The sequence below is a fragment of the Medicago sativa genome, chromosome 7 (assembly GCF_051527215.1).
Source record: "Medicago sativa cultivar Bolivia chromosome 7, Bolivia_mono, whole genome shotgun sequence".
Classification (NCBI taxonomy): Eukaryota; Viridiplantae; Streptophyta; class Magnoliopsida; order Fabales; family Fabaceae; genus Medicago; species Medicago sativa.
Window position 1 is genome coordinate 80,082,287 of NC_140755.1, and position 23,228 is coordinate 80,105,514.

At 35.8% G+C, this 23,228-nt stretch overlaps 2 protein-coding genes and 1 long non-coding RNA gene across 8 annotated transcripts; 2 read left to right on the plus strand and 1 right to left on the minus strand.

The window, feature by feature from the left end:
* Positions 1-4,999: 4,999 nt before the first annotated feature.
* LOC146909016 (uncharacterized) lies at positions 5,000-5,583 on the minus strand. The gene has a single exon (XM_085728013.1). It carries the CDS (start codon positions 5,581-5,583, stop codon positions 5,059-5,061), a length of 525 nt encoding a protein of 174 aa, XP_085584139.1. The 3' UTR covers positions 5,000-5,058.
* Positions 5,584-9,387: 3,804 nt separating this feature from the next.
* Positions 9,388-13,435, plus strand: LOC146909017 (uncharacterized). Its single transcript, XM_085729777.1, has 2 exons — positions 9,388-12,429; positions 12,864-13,435. Exons 1-2 carry the CDS (start codon positions 9,477-9,479, stop codon positions 13,223-13,225), a joined length of 3,315 nt encoding a protein of 1,104 aa, XP_085585903.1. The 5' UTR covers positions 9,388-9,476; the 3' UTR covers positions 13,226-13,435.
* A 3,214-nt stretch (positions 13,436-16,649) lies between these two features.
* Positions 16,650-20,450, plus strand: LOC146909018 (uncharacterized). Of its 6 annotated transcripts, none has more exons than XR_015020366.1 (7): positions 16,650-17,023; positions 17,105-17,167; positions 18,224-18,433; positions 18,523-18,574; positions 18,894-19,085; positions 19,626-19,742; positions 20,257-20,450. It is a non-coding gene; the product is annotated as an uncharacterized LOC146909018 (long non-coding RNA). The 6 variants fall into 6 exon arrangements; XR_015020361.1 differs by having other exon boundaries at positions 18,940-19,085; positions 19,622-19,742; XR_015020364.1 differs by having other exon boundaries at positions 18,940-19,085.
* Positions 20,451-23,228: the final 2,778 nt, after the last annotated feature.

Below are 23,228 nucleotides of genomic sequence, written 5' to 3' on the forward strand. Positions count from 1 at the left end.
CACTCGACGCTGACAGTCGCTATTGAGATTAATGAGGCATCATCGCTTACGATGGAAAAGGATAGTCCTAGGGCCGACCTGGTGTGCGCTGCAAAGTTGATAATTTGGGATGAGACTCCATTGATGCACCGATGGTGCTTTGAGGCAGTTGACCGATCAATGTGTCATGTCCAAGAATGATCCCCTAAACGAGTTTAGACCTTTTGGTGGAATGACAGTAGTTTTAGGTGGTGATTTCAAGCAGATATTGTCTGTTGTCCGAAAAGGAACGAGGCAGGATATTGTTGATGCCTCAATCAATTCATCAAAGATATGGGCTTATTGTAATTTGTTGAAGCTTACTGTTAATATGAGATTGGGTGCATTTTGGTACCTGCAGAGCATGCAGAGCAGGAAGAAATTCCTAATTTTGGCAAGTGGATACTCTCAACTGGAGACGACAATGACGCTTCGGATGAGAATGGTGAAATGAAGGTAAAAATTCCTGAATATTTGCTCATATCGGACACAACAAATCCATTGATGTCAATTATAAACTTTGTGTATCCTGATTTGAATGATAACATTGGTGACTAGCTATTTTTCAAAGAAAGGGGAATACTCGCACCAACGCTTGATTCAGTTGAGCATGTTAACGAATATATGATGTCGCTGATTCCAAGTGAAGAGAAAGAGTATTTAAACTCTGATTCTGTTTGTCGATCGTGTGAAAATTATGATGTCCAAAGCGAGTATTTCACAACAGAATTTCTTAATGGTATTAAGAGCTCTGGAATTCCAAATCACCGGTTGAAACTAAGGGTGCGATGTCCGGCTATGCTGATGAGAAACATCTATCAGGCCAATGGACTGTGTAATGGTACGAGGCTGACAGTTACACATCTAGGGAAGAGCACGGTAGTTGCTACTGTAATTACAGGAGAAAGGGCAGGTACCAGGGTATTCATTCCCAGGATGAATCTTATTCCGAGTGATCCAGAACTACCCTTCAAATTCAGACGCATGCAATTTTCATTGACGCTTTGTTTTGCGATGACAATAAATAAAAGTCAGGGTCAATCTTTATCTCGAGTGGGAGTTTATCTTCCTAAGCCCGTGTTCACGCATGGACAACTCTATGTCGTTGTCTCTCGAGTTACTTCTAGAAAAGGTTTAAAGCTGCTCATCTTGGATGAATATAATAATGTTTGCAAGGAAACCAAAAATGTTGTGTATCGTGAAGTTTTTCAAAAAGTATGATCATTGGCTATGTTTTAGAATTGTTGTTGCTATAATTTAAAAAACTAAAGTTACGTATTGTTTGGAAGTCGTTTTTCTTTTTTAATTTCTTTGTAAGGCGTATTGGTAGACATGGCAACAAACCCCGCCCCCGCAAGACCTGGCCGCCCCCGCCCCGAATTTAACGGGGAAAAGCCGATTTAACCGGGTGCGGGTACGGGTGTGGGGGAAATTTGGAGTTTTAGTACGGGGGCGGGTGCGGGGTATGCTTACTCCCACCCCGCACCCACCCCCACCCCGCACCCGTTTTTTAAAACTTTCTTTCTTAAATTTTATAATCTTATTTCCATAAGTACCAACCTATTTTAATATAATATTACTCTTTAGAAACATATTTATTATAATTATTTTGCTCTTTTGAAAAAAGTTTATTAGATAAATAATTATTAATATAATTATTGTGTTTTTGTTGCTATGAAAAAATGAAAAAATATGCATTTTTTAAATATTTTATAAAAAATAAAGTTTTCGCGGGTGGGGGTGGGGGCGGAGCCGGGAGTTGAGGGCGGGGTTGGGTGTTCAATTTTTACCCCTGATATGGTTTGGGGACGGAGGCGGGGGCGGGGGCGGGTACGGGTGCATGGAAGCAGGGGCAGGGACGGGGATTCTCAAACCCGCCCCCGGTCCGCCCCGTTGCCATGTCTATATATTGGTCATTATGATGAAAGTATTTTTAGCATCAAACGAGGTAAGTATTTTTGTATCGTCTCCACAGGGAATAGTGCGTTATCAATGACAGTTTAACATCAATTATCATTCAAAGTATTAAGAGTACTTGTTTGTTTGAAAAGTGATTAGCTACACTAATTGCAAAAAGTAAAAGTTGAGAAAGATAAGGATTAAAACTTGTTAGGAGTAGCGTTCCTTAACCAAGCGTCACACGTAACCTAATTGATCCATACGAATTCTAGCTTCATAAGCAACATTATCACAATCAATTCTAAACTATCCTTCGTGTCCAAAGTGATATAATTATTTCTAAGTTATCGTTTAAACATTCGTGTCCAAATTCCTTAAACTATAACAAAGTCGATCGAATAACCTAATCGACCGTGTCCAGCCTGGTTAAGTTATACGAAAGCATTTAGCTCTTGATTATGGTGATTATCACAAGATTAACAAAGATGTCAAGTAAGTTAACCTAAGATATATTGCTATTCTAGCTCAAGATTCAAGAGTTTGTGTCCAAAGCATCTTGAATCTCCTTGAAAGCATTAACACAAGAATAACAACAATATTGAATATAAATTGCTAGAAACATATTTTGCAAGATCAAAAGATTACATGTTAAGCAAAGATCAAGTACCTCTCATCCCAACAAAGGGTATTTAGCTACACATCATCATGGAAGCCATGCAAGGATGGATTGAAAAGGAAGGATTCATTACACTTGTGATGTCTCAACAAAGTATTAAGATCCAACTTCCAAAACCAATCTCACTCTATGAAGAACTACCTTACTTCTCTCTATGAAAATATCTAAACTAAAACCTAAGAGAAGCTAAGAAAATATCAAGCTAAGATATGACAAGATCCTCTCCAAAGAGTAGCAAGTGGCTATATAAAGACTTCTGTCCTGCCTGAACTCGCAGATGCGAGCTACATCACTCGCAGATGCGAGTTGCTTCTCAGGCCCAATGATGAGCTGCCACGTCATAAATGAAGGGATCAAACCGCCCTAACTCGCAGTTGCGAGTTAGGTAGCTCGCAGTTGCGAGTTACTCGCATTGGCACTCGCAGATGCGAGTTTGGGTGCGAGCTGCCTGCTTCCTGGATCAGCTTCTGCCCAAATAGTACTTTTTCATGATTTTGCTTCTTTGATCAATGTCTTGGGCTAATTCCTGCACAAAAGGATAGAGTAATGATAAGTAAAGCGTAATAAGGCATTTAACGCTTATTTCTCGGCTTTTCCTACAATAACTTGCAGAACAAGTAACAAAAAGTGCTTAAAATATAACATGAAATTAACACTTTTTAGCACTTATCAAACTCTCCCCAACTTAACTCTTTGTTTGTCCTCAAACAAAAGATTGAAAATCAAACAAGTTAATAACAAGACACAAGTACAAAAAGGCTTTGAAAATATTTTCAGATGAATGATTTAAAAGTGAATGCGCGGGCAAGTCTAAGTTTCCAACTAATCTAAAATTCTACTACTAACATGATATGAGTCCTAAGTACAAAGTTCATGTCAAATATTTAAAAACAATAATATATTTATTTACGAACCACACCTAACACACTTCTATGAAAGTAGATAAACAATTGAAATCAAATGAATGAGGGTTATGAACACACATCCGGCAATCAAGTTAACATTCCAATCAAGTTATGTGTCCATCCAAATATCGTTTCAAAAGGCATAAAAACATGGATCAAAAGGTCTTTGAGGGTTATAACTTGGCTTGGCTACAAAAGAAATGTCATATGTGGGGCAATTGAAATCAAAAAGCCTATCAAAGAGGAACATTCCTTGTATCAACCATTAAAATTCACAATATTTCCTACCAATCATTACAAACCCTTGGTGCTTAAACATGAAGCACTTTGATCTTGACAACTTATTTTCTTTTTGGATTTTTCTTTCTTTTTATCTTTTTCTTTTTCTTTTCATGTACACATTGTTTTTCTTTTCTTTTTGTATTTACAACAACATGTTGTCTTGATCAAAGATAAAATCACACCATAGTACTTGACATAAGATTTACATCTACCTTCTCTCCCCAACTTGAATCAAAATACACCCTATTTGAATGTTCCTTTACTCTAAGGCCAAAGGGACAAATAACAATGAAAGTTTAGGGTTCAACAATTAAAAACATATCAGAGTCCTAAAGTGCGTCAAAGATGAACTGAATTTTGAAAAATTTAAAGGCAACTTCATCAAGCATTGTGCTTATGAATTGACAGTTCATAATTGATGACTCCAATTTATTTGGCTCAAGTGGGTTAGCAAATACTCGCTCTTCTCACAAGGTAGGCTATTTGTGGTCAAGTAAGTTTCACTCAATAACAAAAAATGTGCCTTGATCACTTCCATGCCTTCACACAATTTAAAACAATTATTGGATTTAACATAACACAAACGAGTTAAACAATGAAAGCCGGTCTCCTTGCATATGTACAAATATTTGAGGTTTCCTCACTTTAGGCTAGTACTACGTGGTTCAGAAATAAATAAATTATTGTAAAGAACTAAATGAAATGAAATTTACGCAAAGTACTCGTTCCATATTCGAGTAAAAACCTAGAAAAACTGGAAACTTGTACCTTGGCTTTGTGCTTTAATCACAACTATGAATTGTTATCAATCATCTGAGCTTTGAAATTAAGCAAGAGTGATACGCAAGAAACTTCCACAATTTTCAAAACAAAATGAAATACTTAATCAACCAAAAGTGCTAACACATTATTCAACATAAAACAAAGTACTAATAAAACAAAATTTAAGTCAATGTGCTAAAATGAGCAAACAGCAGAAGCAAACAGTCAGAACTGCACTAACTCGCAGTTGCGAGTAGATTTACTCGCAGTTGCGAGTGAATTGGTAGTCAACATGGTCAATGACCAGTTTACTCGCAGTTGCGAGCTGTTTTACTCGCAGTTGCGAGTTAGGACAGTTCAGAATTCTGCTCTCTGTTTGACTTCTATTTTTGGAAGATTTGATGCATGCACATGACTTTAATACCTAATATGCATTAAAACAGTAAATGAACTCACAAAATTGGGTTGCCTCCCAACAAGCGCTTGTTTAACGTCGTTAGCTCGACGCCTTTTTCGTTAGGGTGGCCAAAATGAGACGGACAATACATCATCCTTTGTGTTCCTTCTCTTTGGGAGGAATTCCATGAACTTTAAGTACAGATGATGTGGAGTCCATGTCCTCCTTAACTTTGATTTGAACAAGGCGTAAATTTCATCAATGACCCGGTCTATTTCAGCCTTGCTCACTTTCTTCCCCTTTTGTTCAAATGTTTCTTCCTTGCTAAGTAACCGTTCCTTTTTCTCTACCACCTCTATCACTTCTCCATTATCAACAGTGTTGGCCACTTCAATATTTGACCTTTCTTGAGGAAGTTCGTCTTTGTGTGGTGCACCACATTCTTCTAATGTTGTAACTTCCTCATTTTGAACAACAACTTCTTCAACAATCTCTCCAACTCTCTCAAACATGTTTGGATTATTTTCTTGTTCTCTAAGAGTGGATTGATTGTTGGCTTGGTTATCCATGATTTGTGCTTGAATCAACTCAATTTGAAGTGATAAAGTCTTCAATCTTTGGTTGGTATCTTGCATGTTTATCATGGATTGTTGCATGAAGATATTCAAAGTATTTTCCACATTGGTCATTCGTTCCTCTTCATAAGAATGTTGCTGATACTGAGGATAGGATTCATACTCAGGTGGAGTATAGAAGTTGCTATAACCATGATCAGCCATGATTTTGTCTAGGTGATGATCTGAAACGGAAACAACTAACAAGAAACTTTTCTTTGCTTATTAAAGAGGGGTTAGTACAAACAACTATCAAATAAAGAAAACTATTTACGGATTATATACAAATACTTAAAACGATAAATCAATAGTACTATCTATGATAACTAAACACCATTCCCCGGCAACGACGCCATTTTGATGAAAGTATTTTTAGCATCAAACGAGGTAAGTATTTTTGTATCGTCTCCACAGGGAATAGTGCGTTATCAATGACAGTTTAACATCAATTATCATTCAAAGTATTAAGAGTACTTGTTTGTTTGAAAAGTGATTAGCTACACTAATTGCGAAAAGTAAAAGTTGAGAAAGATAAGGATTAAAACTTGTTAGGAGTAGCGTTCCTTAACCAAGCGTCACACGTAACCTAATTGATCCATACGAATTCTAGCTTCATAAGCAACATTATCACAATCAATTCTAAACTATCCTTCGTGTCCAAAGTGATATAATTATTTCTAAGTTATCGTTTAAACATTCGTGTCCAAATTCCTTAAACTATAACAAAGTCGATCGAATAACCTAATCGACCGTGTCCAGCCTGGTTAAGTTATACGAAAGCATTTAGCTCTTGATTATGGTGATTATCACAAGATTAACAAAGATGTCAAGTAAGTTAACCTAAGATATATTGCTATTCTAGCTCAAGATTCAAGAGTTTGTGTCCAAAGCATCTTGAATCTCCTTGAAAGCATTAACACAAGAATAACAACAATATTGAATATAAATTGCTAGAAACATATTTTGCAAGATCAAAAGATTACATGTTAAGCAAAGATCAAGTACCTCTCATCCCAACAAAGGGTATTTAGCTACACATCATCATGGAAGCCATGCAAGGATGGATTGAAAAGGAAGGATTCATTACACTTGTGATGTCTCAACAAAGTATTAAGATCCAACTTCCAAAACCAATCTCACTCTATGAAGAACTACCTTACTTCTCTCTATGAAAATATCTAAACTAAAACCTAAGAGAAGCTAAGAAAATATCAAGCTAAGATATGACAAGATCCTCTCCAAAGAGTAGCAAGTGGCTATATAAAGACTTCTGTCCTGCCTGAACTCGCAGATGCGAGCTACATCACTCGCAGATGCGAGTTGCTTCTCAGGCCCAATGATGAGCTGCCACGTCATAAATGAAGGGATCAAACCGCCCTAACTCGCAGTTGCGAGTTAGGTAGCTCGCAGTTGCGAGTTACTCGCATTGGCACTCGCAGATGCGAGTTTGGGTGCGAGCTGCCTGCTTCCTGGATCAGCTTCTGCCCAAATAGTACTTTTTCATGATTTTGCTTCTTTGATCAATGTCTTGGGCTAATTCCTGCACAAAAGGATAGAGTAATGATAAGTAAAGCGTAATAAGGCATTTAACGCTTATTTCTCGGCTTTTCCTACAATAACTTGCAGAACAAGTAACAAAAAGTGCTTAAAATATAACATGAAATTAACACTTTTTAGCACTTATCACATTACAGGACATGCAATTTCTATATAAGCAGATCCTCCTGCCATTGACTTTTAATTGATGCACTTTTCAGGTATAACAGTACGCATAACTTTTTTTTTACATCGTTGTTACCCCAAAATACAAATTTACATTAGACCATTGGTTTTGTAAAAAATAAAAACAAATAACAATCGACGTTTCTGTAGCCCAAACTATATTTAGACACACCCATAAAAAATACAATGTTTGCATTCACAGGCTATGGGTATACATCTGACACTGACTATTATATAAAAAAAATATAATCTTTTTAGTTTTTATGATTAATAAAATATATTATGTCAACAAATAATAATATACAGTACGTCGGCGTATTTTTGCATAAATATTACATATGTTAAGTTTAACAATGAGTACATCTTATACTACAAATAATTAGTATAAGTATAAATCCAAATACTTTAATCGTTATGTGCAATGTTTAGATATTTCAAAATATATACAAAATTAACAACATTAAGATGATATTTTTTTCCATATCAAATTTAAATTATAACCACATTTATAATTTTAAGATAACATAATATAAAATCTATACATTTGATCAAAAAAGATTTTTATTTCCCGTGCTTGGCACGGGTCACTATACTAGTAAAATAACAATAGGAGACAACGATGAATTTTCCTTCACCCATTATAATTAACAACAACAACGTTCTCTAAACAAAAAGAGACAAAACATACGGCAAGTAATAACAAAATATAAATACAAGTAATTTTTATAATAAAGAAGGTGACAATCAGTCAATTACATATATATGATATATCCTAAAACGAGAACATCAATGTTTAGTCAATTACATATATCTCAAAAATAGAACATTTATTCTGTCATACTATATCCTAAAAAGAACATCGTTAGTGCTATACATCTATATCCCAAAAAGAACATCATTGCCTAATATTCATTACTTAATAGTTAAGTGTTTGAGTTAACACTAATATTCATTTCTTTCCTCTATTCCTTTTTAAGAAAAAAAAGGAAAAAATCAATAGAAAAATCATGTATCTCGTGTGTATCGGTTTTCCATCATCGTATCCCTTATGTATATTCGAAGTATCTAAAATGTATCGGCTTGTTTTTTTAAAAAATAAAATTTAATTGTCAGATACACTCCCGGTACATATCGGGGCGTATCGTGCAGGTATCGGTGCAAGATACATATCGGATACGGTACGTCATCAATTTTAAAGTATTTGTGCTTCACATGTAACATGTATATGCATTTTTTAAACAAAGTGACTATTACTTCACCAATCGACACTAATTAAAGTTTCTTTGACATGAGAGGCACCTTCATGGTGTATTTTTAAAGTTTACCATACTTCTTTAGCATTTTTACATTCATCAACTCTTTCACTTTCTTCCATGGTTAGTGCACATGATAAGAATAATCTAGCTTTAGAGTTTAGTAATACCTTAGCTTTGTCATCAGTTGACCATGCACTCTTTTCTTTTATGGCATTTTCTTTGGTCTTTGGAACAAAATCTCCATGTGATAACAACCCACATATATGTGTCTTGGGATATGAGAAAGAGTTTCATCTTACCTTTCCAAAAATAGTAGTTTGAGCCATCAAATAGTAGTTGGATCATATTGGAAATATGAAAAATTAGTTATTTTTAAATCTAAGCTAATTATTTTAAAAAATTTGATAAATGATTTAAATCCATGGTGAGGATTTGGTAGTGTACTAATGCACAACTAATGAATATATAGTAGGGTATTCACCATCTATCTACTGTTTACAAAAGCAACAAAGCATATTTATCTTCAAAGCAAATAGTATGAATCGTGAAAAATGAGTTTAATAAGTGGGGGCTAAAATAATGCACACATTGGAAAAAGTGTGATTAGGAAATTAAAAATGATTCCAAGATAATCAAATTTTATTCAAAAGAAAATTATAAATCGTGAAATATGAGGCTTAGCTAATAAGTGGAGGCCAAAATAATGCACACGCTTTGGAAAAAGTATGATTAGTAAAAGCTAAGTTGATAAATTTGCTTTACCTTTGTGCAAGACTTTCAAAAGTGTACTTGAGTCATTGAATAATGCTGCTTCTTTATTTTCTTTTATATAAGCACACAACGTAACTCCAAAATCAATCCTCACCACACAATATAACATCCATTCCATAGAATCTGCAAGCTAAAGCTATAATATCCAAAATATCCTTTTATACTTGAAGAACCATGGTACCCAATTTCACCAAGAATCTAGCTTGTTGGCAGATTCTCTTCATAATACTTTGGGTTCGTTTAACAATCATTTTTCCTCAACAAGTTGCTGGTTTTTCCAATGAAGCAAATGAAAAAAATGCTCTACTGAAATGGAAAGATAGCTTTGACAACCACAGCCAAGCTCTGCTGTCAACTTGGACAAGAACTACTAGTCCATGCAACTGGGAAGGAATTCAGTGTGACAAATCCAAATCCATCTCTACCATAAATCTTGCAAATTATGGACTAAAAGGTAAACTCCACACTCTTAGTTTCTCCTCATTCCCCAACCTCCTCATCCTAAATATCTACAACAACCACTTTTATGGGACCATTCCTCCACAAATTGGTAACATGTCCAAAATAAATGTTTTGAACTTTTCTGTAAACCCACTTGAAGGTTCCATCCCTAAAGAAATGTGGACATTAAGGACCTTAAAAGGCCTTGATCTTTCTGTATGTCAGCTAAGTGGGGAAATTCCTAATTCCATAGGAAACTTGTCCAAACTATCATATCTAGACTTTTGCGAAAACAACAACTTTTCTAGCGGCTATATTCCTCGTGAGATTGGTAAATTAACCCAATTAGAGCGTCTAAATTTTGCAAACTGTAGCCGTATTGGTTCCATTCCCCGAGAAATTGGAATGTTGACAAAACTTGGTGCTATGGATTTGCAAAGGAACACTCTATCTGGTACCATCCCAGAATCAATTGCTAACATGACCAGTTTAAATGAACTTTACCTTAATGATAACACAATGTTGTCTGGACAAATCCCAGCATCCTTCTGGAACATGTCTTACTTGTCCAAACTCTACCTTAATAGCAATAACCATTCTGGATCAGTCCCTCCTTCGATACAAAACTTGGCCAATTTGACTGACCTTATACTTGCTGACAACTACTTTTCTGGACCTATTCCTTCCACCATTGGAAACTTGACAAAACTATACAATTTATACTTATTCAATAATTATTTTTCCGGATCAATTCCTAGTTCTATTGGAAATCTAATCAATGTGTTCGCCCTCCGTTTGTATCAAAACAATCTTTCTGGATCAATTCCTAGTTCTATTGGAAATCTGATCAATGTGTCCAACCTCGATTTTTTTGAAAACAATCTTTCTGGAACTATTCCGGAAACAATTAGAAATATGACAAAGCTAATCATCTTGGACTTGAGCACCAATAAACTTAATGGTAGCATTCCACAAAGCCTATATAACTTTACCAAGTGGGATATATTTGAATTAGCCGATAATGATTTTACTGGCAATTTGCCACCTCAAATATGTTCTGGTGGATCTCTAAAATTCTTCAGTGCTTTTCGCAACCATTTTACCGGTCCAGTACCAACTAGTTTAAAAAACTGCACTAGCATTGAAAGAATCAGAATTCAGGATAATCAAATAGAAGGAGATATATCACAAGATTTTGGTATATATCCGAAGTTGGAATACCTTGAACTGAGTGACAATAAATTTCATGGACACATTTCACCAAACTGGGGGAAGTGCCCTAATCTTACTAACTTCATGATATCCAACAATAATATCACTGGTGTCATACCATTAACACTTTTGGAGGCAAACCAGCTGGGCAAGCTCCACCTTTCTTCAAACCACTTAACAGGAAAGCTTCCAAAGGAACTTGGATACCTGAAATCATTACTTGAAGTTAAGATCAGCAACAATCAATTTTCAGGAAATATTCCAAGTGAAATTGGATTGCTACAGAAACTTGAAGATTTCGATGTAGGAGGAAACATGTTGAGTGGAACAATACCAAAAGAAGTTGTGAAGTTGCCCTTGTTACGGAACCTGAATTTGAGCAAAAACAAATTTGTAGGGAAAATTCCCTCAGACTTTATCCTGTCACAGCCTCTTGAATCTCTTGATCTTAGCGGGAATTCGTTGAGTGGAACAATACCAACAGTGCTAGGAGAGTTGAAGCACTTGCAAAAGCTAAATCTGTCATGCAATAATCTTTCTGGCACCATTCCGTCCAGTTTTGAGGATGCACAGTCAAGCTTGACCTATGTCAACATATCAAACAACCAGTTAGAAGGGAGGCTACCAAATAATCCAGCCTTTCTCAAGGCTCCAATTGAATCATTAGAAAATAACAAAGGCTTGTGTGGTAATCACACTGGCTTAGTCCTTTGCCATACCAACCACAGTCAAAAGAGCCACAAGTCCCTCCTACTAGTATTGTTTGTTATCTTAGGTGCTCTAGTACTAGTATTTTGTGGGTTGGGAATTTCAATGTATATTCTTCATCGGAGAGCAAGAAAGACAAAAAACAAGGATAAAGATTCTAATGAAGCACAGGCAGAAGAAGTCTTTTCCATATGGAGTCATGATGGAAAAATGATGTTTGAGAATATAATTGAAGCTACCAATAATTTTGATGATGAATATCTCATTGGAGTGGGAGGGGAAGGATCTGTTTACAAGGCAAAGTTGTCTGCAGATATGGTTGTTGCAGTGAAGAAACTTCATTCGAGAATAGATGGGGAGAGGCCCAATATCAAAGCCTTTGAAAATGAAATTCAAGCTTTGACAGAAATCAAGCATCGTAACATCATTAAGCTCTATGGATATTGCCAACATTCAAGATTCTCATTTTTGGTTTATAAGTTCGTGGAAGGTGGAACTTTGACTCAAATGTTAAACAATGACACACAAGCCATTGCATTTGATTGGGAAAAGAGGGTGAATGTTGTTAGAGGTGTTGCCAAAGCTTTGTCCTACATGCATCATGACTGCATACCTCCAATAGTTCATCGTGACATATCTAGCAAGAATGTTCTTTTGGATATATCATATGAAGCTCAACTTTCTGATTTTGGAACAGCCAAGTTTCTAAAGCCTGATTCAAGCAGCTGGACCGCATTTGCAGGCACATATGGATATGCAGCTCCAGGTTAGACTTGTTTTCCTTTGTATATAGAAATGAAAATGATCACGTCATTGCAATTTACATAATTTTTTATATTGGAATTCTGTATGGGGATTGATACCACTAGAGGGATATTGGTTTAATCCCTAAGCAAGAATTAGAGTATACAAAAGTGGAGTAAATTGTAAACAAGTGATTTTCTAATCAACGAGAGTTGGAATTATAACGGATTTAGTCTTTCACAACTTGAGAATCAGAACAACAAGCATTTTTTTTTTAACAGAACATATATGTATACATAAAGGTTATATAACTTTTAGTCTGGCTATATACATGTGCTACTTTGCTAGTGATGGCCAGAATTCAGATTATCGTGCTAAGGGAGGCACCCATATTTTATGCAAAAGTCTATTAATTGTTGCATGGGTTATAACTTCAAAATTTTAATTTGATTGTAGAGTTTGCTCAGACGATGGAAGTGACTGAGAAGTGTGACGTTTACAGCTTTGGAGTTCTTTGTTTTGAAATCCTTCTGGGAAAGCATCCAGCAGATTTCATTTCTTCGTTGTTCTCATCATCTACAGCAACAATGACTTATAATCTGCTGTTGACTGATGTGTTAGACAACCGCCCTCCTCAACCTACAAATTCAATTGTTGGGGACATCATCTTGATTACAAGATTGGCATTTTCTTGCTTGAGTGAGAGTCCATCTTCTCGCCCCACCATGTATTATGTTTCAAAAGAACTTTTGATGAGAAAATCACAATCACCTTTAGTGGAACAGTTCTCACATATCAGACTTGGACAACTCCACTAAATCATCCAACTATTTCAGTATTTTCTTTTTCTTTTTATCTCTAAGTCAAGTCGTCTATGCTTTATCTTATCAAGCTTTCCTCCTAATTGTATATATCATGTAATGTTTACTTTTGTGATGCTTAGTGGACAGTGGTGTATGGCTGTCTGTGTTCATGTATTGTTGATTAAGAGTTGTTGCTTTCAATAAAGGTAGAGCAGAGTTGGTTAATTTTTCATTTATTTCCACAAAGGATAAATTAATAATTTTTGAGCTGACTGAAAAACAAACTAATTTATGAATTTTTTAGTTGACTGAAAAATAAACTAATCTATGAATTAATTATATCAATAAAAGCTTTCTTTACTTATGAAAATGATCACATCATTGCATCCATTTACAATTGAAGCTTAAGAGGGTGCAAGGAACTAACCAATGTGAATAGAAAATAGATCAAGTAAAGAAAGCATTATGCTTATCCTCAGCGAGAACAGCATTGTTCAAGGTGATTACATATCTGTCAATGAAACACAAACACAAACTCGATTAAAAAGGATAATAAGCAAAAGCGCAGAGTTCAGATCTAATTTTGTTAATCACTGATCGCGGAAAATAGCGGTTTGTTTGAATACTACTATGCTAAACTGGTATTAGCGCCACTATAGAGTTATTTGACAAAACTTTGTACTAAATAGTGTTTCGCGGAACAATAGCTGTTTGTTCAAATTCCTTTATCACTATTGCGGTATAACTGCTAGTATTTGACAGCACCTTTCTGATCCACATTACAAATAAATGCAATTTCATTTTAAGCATTAAATGCAGTTCTCTAAATTCACATGACAACATGATACATGACTCTTTGACAGATGAAAATGTACAAAGAGTCCCGTAAGTGTAGCAAAATTGGTAGCTACCAGAGACATTATTTATAGGGGTTGGGGTTCGAACCCGGATTCCCCACTTCTCCACACTTCAAAAAGTGTGTGATCTAGCCATTAGGATGCTTGAAAAAAAATAAAAAAAAGTACAAAGAGAGTAACCGAATGAACACAAAATTAGCAAACAGGTTTCAGGCATTTCATCATTCCTTCCAACAAAAAAGGTTCCAGTTTCAATTTAACCTTGAAAAGCAAAAGCAGAGAGTCGTTAGCCATAGAAAGTCAAGTACGAAAGCTTCTGGATTAGTTAGAAAAGGGAGGAGTATTACTAGATTACTGAATCAGCAAGAACTAAGGGGTTTAATAATCGATTTCGTTGGCTGAGGTAAGGACTTCCAACGGTTTTTTGTGCTTTTACCGCGCAATGATGATACTGTTCAATCGAAGGCCAACGATAATACAACTTATGGGGGATTTGTTTATATCTAAAAATGATTATCATGTTATCTGACCTCAGCGGATAAGCGATTAAAGCTTAAGAAAGATCCTCTCAGGCGATGCAAGGTTAGGCTAAGGCTAGGATATCCGTGTTGGGGAAAGTGAATTCTTTGTCAAGTCTACTAAATATGTGGGTCTTGACCAAAAATCATGCTCCATGTATATAGTGTTAGCGGCCTACACTCGATGGGATTTAGTCCCACATCGGATAGATAGGATTCTTGAGAAGAGTTTATAAAGAGGAGGCACTCCTCACCATACAAATCAGTTTTGTATGGATGAGTTAGGCTTAAATTTCAACATGGTAACATGGTACATGGTCTTAGAGCCTATCGGGTCCATCGTTGGGCTTCCTGCATCTCCATGCGTTGGGCTTCCTGCATCTCCATGCTTCAGGCCCATTGGCCATGCTTTCAGGCCCATTGGGCCGGGCTGCATCTCCATGCTTCAGGCCCATTGGGCCGGGCTGAAGCGTGAGGGGGGTGTGTTAGCGGCCAACACCTCGGTGGGATTTAGTCCCACATCGGATAGATATGATTCATCATGATTCTTGAGTAGAGTGTATAAACTTTCAGGCCCATTGGGCCGGGCTGCACTCCATGCTTCAGGCCCATTGGGCCGGGCTGAAGCGTGAGGGGGTGTGTTAGCGGCCAACACCTCGGTGGGATTTAGTCCCACATCGGATAGATATGATGATGATTCATGATTCTTGAGTAGAGTGTATAAACTTTCAGGCCCATTGGGCCGGGCTGCATCTCCATGCTTCAGGCCCATTGGGCCGGGCTGAAGCGTGAGGGGGTGTGTTAGCGGCCAACACCTCGGTGGGATTTAGTCCCACATCGGATAGATATGATTCATGATTCTTGAGTAGAGTGTATAAAGAGGATGCACTCCTCACCGTACAAGCCGGTTTTGTAAGGATGAGTTAGACCTTATGTTTCAAAAGAACTTTTGATGAGAAAATTAAAATCACCTTTAGTGGAACGGCAGACTTGGACAACTCCACTAAATCATCTCATCAAACTATTTCAGTATTTTCTTTATCTTTTTTTTTTTTTGGACAACTCCACTAAATCATCAAACTATTTGAGTATTTTCTTTATCTTTTTTTCTCTAAGTCAATATTGCTCCACTAAATCATCAAACTATTTGAGTATTTTCTTTATCTTTTTTTCTCTAAGTCAATATTGCTCCACTAAATCATCAAACTATTTGAGTATTTTCTTTATCTTTTTTTCTCTAAGTCAAGTCGTCTATGCTTTATCTTATCAAGCTTTCCTGGTAATTGTATATATCATGTCATGTTTACTTTGTTTCAAAAGAACTTTTGATGAGAAAATCACAATCACCTTTAGTGGAACAGTTCTCACATATCACACTTGGACAACTCCACTAAATCATCAAACTATTTGAGTATTTTCTTTATCTTTTTTTCTCTAAGTCAAGTCGTATATGCTTTATCTTATCAAGCTTTCCTGGTAATTGTATATATCATGTCATGTTTACTTTTGGGATGCTTAGTGGTGTATGACTGTCTGTGTTCATGTATTATTGCTTAAGAGTTGTTGCTTTTAATAAAGGTAAAGCAGAGTGGGTTAATTTTTCATTTATTTCCACAAAGGATAAATGAATAATTTTTTAATTGACTAAAAAAACTAATTTATGAATTAGTTATATCAATAAGCTCTTTTTGGGCTAAATAATTTGTTTACGAAACTTTTTCAATTTAATTAATAGTAACTAGTAAGTACTAATTCAACAAAGTTAGTCTGAGCACATATACTAATAAGTAATAACGCATAAAAGCTATACAACCTACAATTAAAGGGAAAAGGATCTTCCATGTTGAAAATTCTGCATGAACTCTATCTCCCAATTAATTCATACACTAGTACAAAAAACACTTATTAAATCAAGGATTTTAAATGGGTTGCTATCCACATGACTTAAAAAGCTGGGTGTAAGAAAAGTTTTTAACTTCTAATGATATTAAATTGTTTGACCCCATTTAAAAACTATTTATCAAAAAACCAAATGTAAAGCGCTAACCCTCCTAAAAAAAATTCACTTTTCATTATCCATCACTTTCCCTTTTCCCCTTCACTCGTGAAACGCGTTCTCAATCTACCTCCACCAACAACCCAATCGACCTCCACCAACAACCAATCGAACTCCAAACCCAACGTTCTCAATCGACCTCCACCAACAACCCAATCGACCTCCACCAACAACCAATCGACCTCCAAACCCCACCGTTCTCATTCATCACCAAATCCCTAATTGAATCCCTAATTGTTGTTCTCATTCATTACCAAATCCCTAATTGCTCTTTGCATTATCGCTATCACCGATTCTCAATCTCATTTGAATCGTTCATATCAGACTCGTTCTCAGATTTCACAACCGATTTTTCATATTCGCCGCACTCGCCGTAATCTAGGTAACCTAACTCAAATTCTTCTTGAACTAACTTCAATCTATGTTCTTTTGTTTTGATTTTCGTTTTGAAATTGTTTCTCAGCAGCTATCGCAAATCGCCGTGAAACCGTGTTCGTCTTCGTAGCCGCGAAATCGTAATTTCTAGGTAAATTCTCTAATCTCTGTGTTTTTCAATTGTTTAATTGTTTTTGATTTTCGTTTTTGATTTTGAATTGTTCTGGGTAAATTTTAATTGTAATTATCAACTTTGTGTTATTGTAATTTTAATTGTTATAGGTATTATGATTTGTAAAATTGATTTAAAAAATATCTTCGCAATCATTCTGGTGAGTGGGAATTTAAAAAGAAAGGTTAGGAACACCTTTGCGATGGGGCATAGTATCCTGGTGGTGACTATCTAATAGTTATGTTATGCCACTTGAGTTAGGCCACAAGGAATAATTAATATAATCACAGTTTTTTTTAGGAATATATGATACGCAGTTATAGACTTGTGGATATGTGTGTGTGTGTGATGTAAGTAGATATGTCATGGTTGGACGGTAATAAGCACTCCAAAAGAAAGCAGTATACTCTCATGTTAAATAGCACTTGTCTAGTTGTAATTTTAGATAGTTTAGGTCTATAGCTTGTGAGTCTTATTGATGAGAAATTCTCCTATGAATGCTAATGCAAATTCTCCTATGAATGCTAATGCAAACTATGCTCACATTCGATTCGTGCGTGTTTTGCTTTGGGATTGGGACTGAGGGCTTTGTTTTGCTTTGCATTTACCATTGATGGACTTTTAGCTCATATTGGGCATTGTTGTTATAATTTTACATTTCCCTCAAGTTTGTTCGTTAGTCAGGTGAAACTCATTAGTGTTCTACTGCATTCATTTTGTTTTAAACAAAACTGTGTTTACAAAGCCTGGTTTACGGCTTGAGATATATGCCTAAAATATAAATTGTGTTTGCTAGATATACTAATAAATAACCATTGCAATCTTGTGCCAATCAGAATAAAATATACAAGATTATCGCAACTCTGATTCTCTGGAATTCCTTTACTTTGTATGCGTCTCAATTTCTGATAGTTTACATGTTAATGGGATATGTGGAATCATTTCCAAGTTGAATTCTCTTTCAATTTTTCATCCAACCCCTAATTCTCATATGAATCCTAAATCTGAATTGGATCTCATTTGTTAAAATTTCAGAAGTTGGTGGTTGTTCAGATAGCACAAACATTAGGTCTGATGTTGATGAAGATGTTAGTTAAGAACACTGGAGATTTTGAAGCACGAAAGAAGGTGAATATGAACATGGAGAGGAAGGTTTTTGAAAATTTGTAACTTTGGAATGTCAAGGCAGTATGCTTGAAGCCCTCTCAAGCAATATACTTCTCTTTTGGTTACACTATGGTACAGGTGAGTATCAGTACCATGTTATATACATTTGGTTATTACTTAAATTACCTATATTTTGGTTTGTCATTATGTGTTGGTTTTATGTGCAGAGCCCTTCAAATGTTGTTGGGCGCTAAAAGATACTCCAAAGTAACTCATGTGGTCAGTAGGCTGTATAATGGTTGAATAGATTTTAATTAGAAGCATGTTTTGATCTTTACATCAAGCTTATAATGATGGAACTTGATTGAACACATGAAGCCTTTATTTTATTATACATGTCTTCCATTCATTAAGTATGCTTGAATGTGAACCATGAGCGATTGTATGTTCCTTTCCCCATCAGCAAACTTCTTTTTTCCCAATTACAAGTTTAATCATGTCACTCTAGATATTTTACAATTATTTGACGCATCTATGTTGAATCTTCATAAGTACCGTTCTATTCATCTAAACAGAATGCCTTGCCCAATAATATTAGGTGAATAAGGTTTCCAATGAACTTGAAAAAAATTGCTATGTGACAGAGAAGGTGAATGAGCGTATCCAAAACTGTGACGAGTATCGATGTCGGAGAATTTAAATCAGAGAAATTTAAAGTGATGTTGATGTTATCATTGGTTGGAGGTGTTGCTGGTATTGCTTTGGTTGACACTCTCGTACTCTCGGGAAGGTATTGTAATTTAGTCAAACCATTGGGTCCAAGTTCTTTTTTTTTTGGTGAAAAGTACAAATTTCTATACTTGTTAATGTTAATGATCTAACATCCTTTTATATACGTGTATTCCATTTATTAAACAAGTAATACCATCCTTTTTTTGGTGTTGAACATATTTTTTTGCTTTAATTTTTTCCTTGTCTGATGCATTGTGTGGTTGGAAATTAAACAAGTAATTCAATGCTAGTAAGTTATTGCATGTCCTAATCTTATCTGTCTTTGAATCATGAAAATTGCACCTTCTCTTTTGTAACAAGTATTATTTTTTAGCATTATTTAATTAACTTGATAATGATGACTTTATTTTGGAAAAATAGTTTTGGAATTCAAGATTTTATTTTATTCAATTTGATTTGCGTGTACTTGAAATATGAAGTACCACTAACTGAGACTTTATGGACTGAATTTAATTAAATTTAATATCAGTCAACCAAACTGTATGATTTCAAATAGTCCTTTTTGTGTTCTCACCTATGCTATTTTTCGTTTAGACAGAGCTGTAGATCAAGCTCAGTTGACTCGTGAATTTGCACACCCATGTCTCCATCTTTAGCAAGTGACTTCAAACGGAGTTTGGAAACAGCACTTCCACTGCTTGAAGGGCTAATGAAGGTGACTGACCGACTATTTTTCTTTTGCTCTTTCATAGACTAGATTTGATGTTCATGCTTTCTTTATCATGTTGTTCGTATGTATTTTATATAGTAAATTGTTGAAATATTCTATGAGTGAAGTTGGAATCCTTGGGATTGTTTAAAGCGATAAAAAGGAATTTTTTGAGCTGCTTGTTGAGCTGTGGTAGGTGCGGCTAGTTTTTGGAGGTGTTGGACCTTGTGTTGTGCCCTTTTTAGGAGAACAATTTGATATGTCAAAAAAAGGTGTAGCATCAAGAAAATGGAACATTTTCAATTGGTACTTTTTCTTCATGGGTATATCTTCTTTAAGTGCTTTGACTATTGTGGTTTACATTCAAGACAATACTGGTTGGGGTTGGGGATTTGGCATACCAACAATTGTCATGCTATTGTCCATTGTTGCCTTTGTGTTTGGTTCACCATTCTATAAGACTGAATTTATAAAATGAAAATATAAGTAGAGTCTAAAACATGTTTTCTTAATTGTACAGGTTCAAGTAATGATTACTGCTATTGATTCAGTTGATGCTTTGGGCCATAGTGAGGTTATTGGCAAGGAGGAAAAATAGAAGGCCGATGATAAGACACATTGTGGTCTAGAATTATTTTGTAATTTGACATGTACTAGTAAGCACACATTAAGTTTTAGTAAATTAATATTATTGTTTTATACCTTCATTGATCATATGATATTTCATATTATATTCAGTACCATATAGAGAGAATTTAAATGGGGTGAACCGATTTAAATTCATAGATTTTTGACTCTTGTTAGCCTTTTTTAAATGGTATCAACCGATTTAAATTAAAAGATTTTAGATGGGTTCAACCGATTTAAATTAAACGATTTTAAATCGGGTAAAGGGGGCTGACTTAAAATCAAATACACTTTTTAAATCGGCCACCTATAAATCGGATGTTCACCCGATTTAAAAAGTCATATTCACCTGATTTAAAAAGTGTTTTCTGCACTAGTGATAATTCATAAATATTATGATAGATGTTTGTTGTGAATTCGTTGTGAAAAAACACACCAATAATAAACTTGATGCGTGGAGCAAATTAATACCAAGCAATCAAATCAAGCGGGTGACAAAAATAATTCAAACAAAAATAAACAGCAAGAGATGAAAGGAAGAAGGAGAACACAAGAATCTGTTTACCCAGTTCGATCTAATGATGACCTACTCTGGGGGAGAGAGCAGCTCTTCGTTCCACTATAATGATATGAGTTTCTTTACAAAGAGATATCAGAGGGTTACAAGAATCAGTTTTCAAACATAATTCTACTCAAGTCCCAATCTCTTCTCGTGACCAAGAGACTCAATCCTAACAGTGTTTTGTCCAAGGTGAATCAAAAACAATCTCAACCCTAGTGTTGTTGCCAAGAGAAATTCTCTATAAACCCTAGTTTTTATGTTGGCTTCTAAACCCTGTTTTCTACACACTCTTTCATCTGATACAAGGTTTATATTTATAGTAAAAGTAACCCTTAAAATATGGAACAAATCTGCACTGAAAATATGTTTCTTTTTCCGTCTTCAGCGTCCCATCGTGCCACGTTACGATTCCATCGTGGCACGATTTTTCCAGTGCTTGCCTCAGGAACCGCTTTCAACCAATCGTGGCACGTTGCTTCCAATCGTGGCACGTTGCTTCTGAATCATGGCACATTGCTTCTGAATCGTGGCATGATTTTTCCAGAACTTGATTTTAAGTTAACTCTTACAATTCTCCACCTTGACTTCAAATCAGCGATGATGCCAATTTAAATATCAATCACTTTGCTGCTCTCTCAAACCTTCATCTATGCTTCAATAAAGTTAATCAAGTCCAAGCAATGCTTGAACCTTGATCTTGGTAATGATTTGGTGAACATGTTTGCTGGATTTTCTTCCGATGCCACTTTCTCCACCATGATCTCCCTTGTCTCAATCATGTCTCTAACAAAGTGCAAATGAATGTCAATGTGTTTTGTTCTTTCATGATATACCTGATGATTTGCCAAATGAATGGCACTTTGGCTATCACAATGTATCTTCACACCCCCTTGACTAATCCTTATTTCTCCAATCATACATTTCAACCACATGGCTTCCTTGACCCCTTCAACAAGGGCAATGTACTCTGCTTGAGTTGTTGAAAGAGTTACAACTGATTGTTGATTTGTCTTCTAAGTTATTGTTGTACCGAACAAAGTAAACACAAATCCTGATAAAGATTTTCTAGTGTCTACATTACCTGCATAGTCCGCATCCATATATCCCTCCAAAGCATCCCTTCCTGGTTGTGACCTTGTATACTTCAGACCACCTTTCAAAGTCCCATTCAAATATCTCAAAACCCACTTCAAAGCTTGTCAGTGCACTTGACCCAGATTTGCCATGAACCGACTTATCACAATTATTGCATAGGATAAGTCTGGTCTACTACAAACCATACCATACATGATGCTTCCAACCCCACTTGCATAGGGAGTACCCTCCATCTTGCTTTTCTCTTCATCGGATTGAGGACACTGCTTTATTGACAACTTTGTGTGATGACCAAGAGGAGTGCCAACGACCTTAGAATCTTTCATTCTGAACCGCTCCACCACTTTCCTCAAGTATCCCTGCTGAGATTAGAACAGCTCACCTTTGTTTCGATCCCTCATGATATCCATACCAAGTATCCTCTTTGCATTACCAAGATCCTTCATCTCAAATTCATCATTCAATCTTTTCTTGAGCTTCTGAATCTCTTGCATGTCAGAACTTGCCATAAGAATATCATCTACATAAAGGAGAAGGTAGAGAATGACTTTCTCATTTATTCTCATCATGTACACACAACTATCATACTCACAAAACCAGCCTTTACTAGGAACTCATCAAACCGACGATACCATTGCCTTGGACTTTGCTTCAACCTATACGAAGATTTCTTCAACAAACACACTTTTGTATTATCTTCTACGAAACCTTCTGGTTGTTGCATATAGATAGTTTCTTCCAACTCTCCATGTAGAAATGCGGTCTTCACATACATTTGTTCTAACTCAAGATCATACATGTTAACAATCGCCATAAGTACCCTTATAGAACAATGTTTTACCACCGGTGAAAAGATTTCATTGTAATCAATCTCTTCCACCTGAGTAAAACCCTTTGCTACGAGTCTTCCCTTATACCTTGGTGCCTCGACCCCTAGTATACCTTCTTTCTTCTTAAACACCAACTTGCTTCCCACTACCCTTTGATTCTTAGGTAATGAAACAAGTTTCCAAGTCTGGTTCTTTTCCAATGAAATTATTTCCTCATTCATTGCCTTCAGCCAGTCCTTGCTTTCATTGCTTTCTAATGCTTCCCTGAAGTTCTTTGGTTCTGAGTCTTGCAATTCTTCAGCTGCATTCAAAGCATAACATATGAGGTCAACATAACCGTATCTTTCAGGTGGATTAATTTGTCTCCTTGTCCTATCT